Source organism: Propithecus coquereli, unplaced genomic scaffold, assembly GCF_000956105.1.
Source record: "Propithecus coquereli isolate 6110/MARCELLA unplaced genomic scaffold, Pcoq_1.0 Scaffold131, whole genome shotgun sequence".
Taxonomy (NCBI): Eukaryota; Metazoa; Chordata; class Mammalia; order Primates; family Indriidae; genus Propithecus; species Propithecus coquereli.
This window is the reverse complement of record NW_012137303.1, coordinates 2,966,386-2,973,928: the sequence shown is the minus strand read 5'-3', so window position 1 is coordinate 2,973,928 and position 7,543 is coordinate 2,966,386. Positions and strand designations below refer to the sequence as shown.

Below are 7,543 nucleotides of genomic sequence, written 5' to 3'. Positions count from 1 at the left end.
TCTTAAAATTACTGTTTAAATATCTGTTATGGACTTTTGTTGGGCATCTACAGAATAAAGTTAATGCACAAGGAATAAAAGACAAATCAAGCTTTATACCTCTTTGTAGCTAACACGCCCATCTTGAAGATGGAGAAACTCCAGGGCTCTGTGTCCTAAGAGAAATCAACACACAAATCAATCGAGTTCAAGTATAACCAAAACCAAAACTTACTAGAGGTCATTTTAGGGTAAAATCTATAATTTTGTGGTTGTAACTGTCAAGGAAGCAGGAAATGAAAATCACATTTGTATTCTCTTGCAATTTTTATTAGGCATAATTAGATTTGTATATTATTTTATATTGTTATAATACCAATCAAATTTACATGGTGATTTGAAGTTTCTGCTTAACTAGCTGTATGACCTTGGGTAAGTTATTTAACCTTTCTAGGCCTTAGTTTCCTCCTACGGAAAATTGAGTTAAAAAAATACTCACCTTCTAGGTTGGTTGAGAGAATCACAGAAAATAAACACTAAGTGGTAAGCACAGCAGTAGGAGGGCAAGAAAAAGAAATTATCATCATCACATTTTGCCTCAGAATTGAGGTAGATAAGTAAGCCAAAGTAGGAAATATGATATAAGGCCTAATCCCTGGGCTGAATCAATGATCCCCAAATGGTTTTTCATCATTGGACCACTTTGGAAGGACAAAGTAATCTCAGAAGGCCACCTAGTCTGCCCCGCACCCACCCATATTCAGACACACACCCCCGACAGCCTGCTCCTCCAGAAAAATCAACAGGAAGACCAACATTGCTTGTGAAGAGACACTCAAAGGTGGTATCTTATTTCTATTGTGAATCACATTGAATTTTTTAATTCATACAGCAAAAATATGTTGCCACTACTACATTATAAGCACTGATACAGTAAGAGAAAAGTCACAGCCCACACAAATAAACTATATACAGGATTCCAGTGCTTTACGCTGAAAGAGGCCAATTCTAATGGGCTAACTCACATAATGCCAACCTTCCATTCAGGCCCTTTATAAGAAATGAAACAGTGAACCAAAATATTTATAAAATCATCTAAATTAGTAGTAAATAAATGATGGAGCTTTTTATTCTCCTTTTATATAGAAAATTCTCAGAATCTGTGCTGACTCTATTTTAGGAGTTGCCTTCGATTCACATAAAAATATATATAACTCTGTTTTTGTTCTTTTTTTTTTTTTTTGGACTCGAAGTCTCACTCTGCTGCCCTCGTAGAGTATGGTGGTGTCATCATAGCTCACAGCAACCTCAAACTCCTGGGCTCAAGAGATCCTCTTGCCTCAGCTTCCCGAGTAGCTGGGACTACAGGCGCACACAACACCCAGCTAATTTTTCTATTTTTAGTAGAGACAAGCTCTCATTCTTGCTTAGGCTGGTCTCGAACTCCTGAGCTCAAGGGATGCTCCCCCCTTGGCCTCCCAGAGTGCTAGGACTACAGGTGTGAGTCACTACACCCAGTCTATACTACTCTTTAAATATCCATTAGGATCTTTGGCACTTGATGAAGAAAGACAAGCAATTATTTGATTTTATTAAAATTTCATATGTCATCTGTCTTGTAAATTCTTAAACTCTAAGGATTAAAGAATTGAATATTTCCATTTCTATTGATTAAAGAATTGAATATTTCCATTTAAATTTGCCCCTCTTCAGTTCACTCTATAGTTCTGGCAGTTTCAACTTCACAGAACTTAGAGTTGGAAGACACTTTAGAATTCATTAAGAAGTTCAACTCCCTCATTTTGTAGTAGAGGAATTGAGAGGTTGGTAAAGTCAATGCTCAGGCACACATCTACCTTACAGCAGAGCTGGTATTAGAACCTAAGTCTTATTCTCCTTTCCATTATCGTTTCCCGACTCCCTTTTAGCAATAAACGTTGTTGTTTTTAAGTGATAGGATCTCGCTCTGGGAGCCAGGCTGGAGTACAGTGGCATAGTCATAGTTCACTGCAATCTAGAACTCGTGGGCTCAAGTGATCCTCCTGCCTCGGCCTCCTGAGTAGCTGGGACGACAAATGGCTAAGCAATAAATGATTAATGGAAAGAACACTGGACTAGCTGTCAGACATGTAATTTTACGCCAAGTCACTAATAAGTTAGCTGTAAAACTATCTAGTATCAGTTTCCTTATCCATAAAAGAACTAGACTCAGTGATCTCTAGTGTCCTTTCAGATTGAAAAGTTTTGTGATCATAGATAGGTTCTTGCTCACCATAGCTCAATATCTAGGTCTATTTTGCACTAATACATTTTCATATTTTATCTATAGTCTTGCTATTCTTTGTAACTTCTGCAGATGGCATAACTATAAAATATTGTTATCGTTTTTATCTAAAGAAAACCTAGAACATCAGGTATATCTGAAACTAATCTGAAAAGTGCTGTAGAATGTAATTATAGCTAATTATATTACATTTTCCATGTGCTAAAAATATTACACATATACTTCATATAAGAATCAAACCTTTGGCCAGGTGAGGTGGCTCATGCCACCTCATTCTGGGTGGCCAAGGCGGGAGGGTCCCTTGAGCTCAGGAGTTGGAGACCAGCCTGAGCAAGAATGGGACCCCATCTCTACTAAAAATAGAAAACATTAGCCAAGCATGGTGGTATGTGCTGGTAGTCCCAGCTACTCAGGGGGCTGAGGCAGGAGGATCGCTTGAGCCCAGGAGTTGTAGGTTGCTGTGAGCTATGATGATGCCACTGTACTCTACCTGGGGTGACAAAGCAAGACTCTGTCTCAAAAAAAAGAACCAAACCTTTTTGCTAAGAGAATACATAACATGTTCTCACCACACATGTAACTATGTGAGGTGATAAATACATTAATTAACCTGATTGTGGTGATCATTTCACAACGTGCACATATATCAAAACATCACATTGTACACCTTACATTTATACAATTTTTGTCAATTATACCTCAATATAGCTGAAATAAATAAATTAAGAAACAATTCTTTGTGTTACCATCTACCTATATCCAGATAACTCTGCCTTTGCTCTTGAGTTCAGTGGCACAAGCTTGCTGTAGCCCTCTCCTCCCCAACTCCTGCCATCTTCCCAGGCACTTCTAATGCCAATGACCAACCAAACTCCCTTGCTTCCTTGACATTCCAGAAGCCAAGCACCTTTAAAGCCAATTTGACTCAGGGGATCCACTCCCATAGCCACACATGGTTCCTTACATATACTTGGAAATGCCTGTCTTTGGAAATGTAAAACAACAAAAATAAATTCCTCATTCCTACCATATTCCACCCATCTTTCTCCTCTCCCATTCTATTACTATCAGTTCTTCTGCTTCATTGCAACCTCTAGTTTATTGAGCTCTCCACTATTTCCCAGAGAAATACCCAGGAACCCTGTGACCAAGGGGCAGCAGCTCTCTCGCTTACTTGCCCTCCACTGAACCCAGCCTGGACGACTGCAATCATGGCCTTCTCTTCCCCACTGTCAGGCTGCTCAGTGCAGCGGGGGGAATTGCATCAATACATAGGACAGATTTTCAATCTCTCCCTTAATGTCTCCTGATAGATTTATTGTCCTCCCAACAACACAAGGCACCAGTACCTACCTATTTCAATGTGTGTTGAAATGCCACATGATGAACCTCTAGGACAGAGAGAACCCAGCAGGATGAGTAGGCCAGACCACAACCTGAAAGCAGACATGCTCTCGTTCCTCACCGGCTCCTCAGGGCACATGGGAATTCTCAGAGCTGTGCCAGTGCTGGGACTCCGAAATCCAGGCGCAGATCCACTGCTTCTCTCTAAGCAGGTCAATGACCTAGAAAACCAAGCCTCATTTCAAAATGATATTGTTTTCCAATGAAGTCAACTGTACAACTACTGTTTAGCTTCACCAGAACAGCAAACAAACTCTGTCCTCCTGGGGAGGAGAGGGGGTGAGACACTGAAATCTAAAAGCCTCTAGGTGGATGCATTGCATCTTCTGACCGAGGTTTTTCTCTGGATTTTACTTGTACATGAAATTTGTATGGAAATACAAGCAAAGTTGTCTCCAAATATATTTTGCTTTCTAAAAAAAACCACTCACCTGCGCATATTGATAGTCAATATATTGGACTGCCTCATCTTACAAGGGTGGTCTCTCATGCATCCTTTCCACACATTTCTCAGTCCGCCCTGCTTCCGCAGCCTCCGAAGCCACAAGTGCTGGGAAAGCTTTTATGGTGATCAGCTGGAACTGGCTTCTCTTTCAGTATTTGGCAACAGATACTGACACTTGCATGGGATTACACAAGACAACCACTCCTGGTCTGTCTGTCTCTGGCTGTTCTAAAAGGGCTTATCCAGAGCCTGTGGCAAAGTCAGATTCTAGCAGCCCAAGCGAAGATGCTGATTCCATCTTGGGAGGTGGAGGGAAAGGTAAGATTTAGGGTGAAGAAACAAGGGTTTGGAAAATGCTAGGCTCAGAATATACCAGTCATGAAGTAGCCAATCAATTGCACTGAACCTTGAAAAAAATTAAGCTCTTTATGAAAATGATAGTAATCTTAAAGCACAAATTATGTATGCTATACACTAAAAGCAAGAGAGAAGCTCCTAAAAGAGTGGGAGGAAATGGTATTCATTCTCAGGTTAGCCAAATGGAAAGGTGACTAGAAAGCGGGGGTCTTTCTCCACCTGTGGAGACTGACCTCTTCCTCTCTCTGGAATGCATTTTCAGTTGGAGTAGCTTCCTTCTTTACTTTCACTTTGTGAAACCACCTTTACAAATTGATGAAGGGGTGCAAGGCAAGAACTGGGGTAAGGGCCTAGCTAAAAATAAGGCACAGGCCTAACGAAAAATGATAGTAATTAGCCACTGTCTCCCTATTTGCATCTCTATAATTGCCACCCTGGAGCCATATAGCTGGTGGTCATAAAGATTGTCAGCTTTCTCCATAAATAACACCACCTTTTGAAGTTTCCAAGTTATCTTCAAGGTCCTGCATTCCAGAAGGGCTGACCCATCCAGACCAACCATCCATACCAAGGAACTGACTTAACTGGTCATGTGACCCCCACCCAAGAACCTGGTCAGCAAAGAAGACAATTTCTACAACCCTGTGGTTTCACCCCAAACCCAGCCAATTAGCAGACTCAATTGCCTACACCAAACTGTCTTTTAAAACCCTGTCTCCCAGATTCTCAAGGAGGTAGATTTGAGAAATTTCTCCCATCTCCCCGCTTAGCAATATGCAGAATAAACTGTTTCTCTGCTATAAAGAAAAAAGAAAAAAGAACAGAAAGCAGGATGATTTGAGACAGTTGTGTGCCAACATTTTCCTCTGAAACATTAACTCAGCCACCTGCAAAGCCTCAAGGAAATGAATCCTGCTGCTTTCCCCCAACCCTGAGGGCATTAGGCCCAGCTGCTTCTGATTACTTTTAGGCTAGAGGCCATATACTGATGTGCTTTGTTTGTCAAACAGGGAGTTGTATAAACTCAGGCCAATTTTTTTTAAATGAGAAAATTCACATAGAAATCTAGATTCTGGCTCTCTTAAAAACAAACAAGCAAAATAATTGGCTGCAGGAACTGACATCCCCATGTGATATGACAATCTCCTGGAGCTGAGGAGCCAGCTGTTCCACTTTGCTAGAGCGTGCCCTCCTAGATGGCCTCCTGTCCCCACCCTCCACACAATGTGTGGAGGTTTCCATACCCCTTCTGGCCACCGAAGGCCTTTCAGTTTGCCTCCCTCTCACTCTGGGCCTTCTAAAGCCTGTGGGTGAGGTGGTGGCCGTTACAAATTGGGGCTTTGGTAAACTCAGAGCCTTCCAGGAGTAGTCAATCAAGGGAAACAGTTAAGAGAGTTGCAAAGGGTCACTAGGAAAAAAATAATGCTGCCTGGAAACAACATCTAACCTTTGTTATAATAAAGCAAACCCATCCAAAAAGCACAAGAGAAAGAAATGGGTTCAGTTACTAAGTAATACTAATCCCAAATTTCTCATTATGTATCTTCTGTATTTAAGGTTCAGAATGACAAACATATGAATTTAATAAAATAGAAGGGAATTATTTGCTAAGGTGGTGTGATGGTTATGAATATGACCTTTATGTGACAATATTGCTTAAATTTTATGAAGTTTGTATTATTTTTGTAACCATGAAAACATCAAAGATACGACTTTAAAAGAAAGTTAAAATATAGGTTGCAATATTAAGAAAACTATGACAAATAATAAGTATATGGAAATCTTTTTCTTTCTAAACCCCACCCCCTTTCCTAATACAGGTGGCTTTGTTATAAGCAAGACAGCATCATTCTGTCATTTAGAGCTCTTGTGGAAATACAGACACAAGCTGAAAAGTAGACATGCAGTTACAGCAAGAAATGGGTAGGGAAATATGGGCTTGAGACCCAGAGGGTCTCAAGCTTCATTTTAGTCCCTGTTCCACTACCTTCTATATCTGGGTGACCTTGCACAAGTTATTAAAAATTTTTATACCTCAGTGTCCTTGTATATAAAATGCAGATAATAATAGCGCCCACCTTACAGGGTTGTTATGACGATCAGCTGAGTAAAGTGCCTAGACTAGAGCCTGGTATACAGTAAGTGTTTAATGCATTCAAAAGAAATTTTCCTTCTTTCAAAGATTCACCATAGATTTCTATTAAATAACTATCTTCCTTATGGAATTTTTCAAAAATCAAGAAAAAAATATTTTACACAATGGTACTCAGCCTTATATCTTTTTTTAAGCATTATATCTTCTATAACAATTTAGATTTCTGTATAAAGCAAAATTGGGTGAGGATTTTGAATTGAAGGTGGGTCTCCCTGTGCAGATAAATGAGATGCAGATTTTAATGTCCAGAAACTTTTGAAATACAGCAGACAATTCCAACTCACTTCCACACCAGCCTAGTAAGTTGCTGTCATCATAGGGCCATTAGAGCAAATGGGGGAGAGGATGCATAAAGGTGGCAATTGGGGGGCTGGAGGTGCCCAGACAAGAGCAGGCTAAGGAGACAGGAGGGAAAAATTCCCTGTCACCTGGTGGTCTTGTCCTTGCAGGCCCTGGTGAGCACACACAGCTGGGCTCTAGGGGGCACCAGGGCAGGCTAGAAGTAAGACACAAGCTGGGAGGGATTGTTCCCACTCTGAACCAGGGCTTGCAGAATGCACAAAACAGTGAGGGCAAGGGGCAGGCCACACCGTGAATTTCCTAGGCTCTACGCACTTTTGCCTTTGTCAAGCCCTCCCTTTCAAAAAAAATACATTAATTAATTAATTAATTAAAATCACATTTTATATCTGCATTGGTATAAGATTAATATATTAATATTCCACCTAAAAGTTCATTTTCTTTTTTCTGATTTTAGAAGAAATGAAACATTTTTGTGTTCTCCTGAAAGTACTATGGGCTCCAGGCTTCGTATCTACTATGCCTAACGGATAAGTCAGCTGGGAAGGGGAGAGGGCACCGTTTGAAATAGAACTTTAAAAAGATAACCAGGCCAGGCACGGTGGCTTATGCCTGTAAT

At 40.5% G+C, this 7,543-nt stretch overlaps 1 protein-coding gene across 1 annotated transcript in view; it reads right to left on the bottom strand.

Moving 5' to 3' along the window:
- Positions 1-7,543, bottom strand: part of GPLD1 (glycosylphosphatidylinositol specific phospholipase D1) — a 55,113-nt gene that overhangs the window by 45,918 nt on the left and 1,652 nt on the right. Inside the window, exons 2-3 of the mRNA XM_012638565.1 lie at positions 3,617-3,828; positions 100-155 (exon numbers count right to left, since the gene is read on the bottom strand). Of these exons, the coding sequence (XP_012494019.1) occupies positions 100-155; positions 3,617-3,746 (186 nt within the window). The 5' untranslated portion in view covers positions 3,747-3,828. The remainder of the gene's footprint in view (positions 1-99; positions 156-3,616; positions 3,829-7,543) is intronic.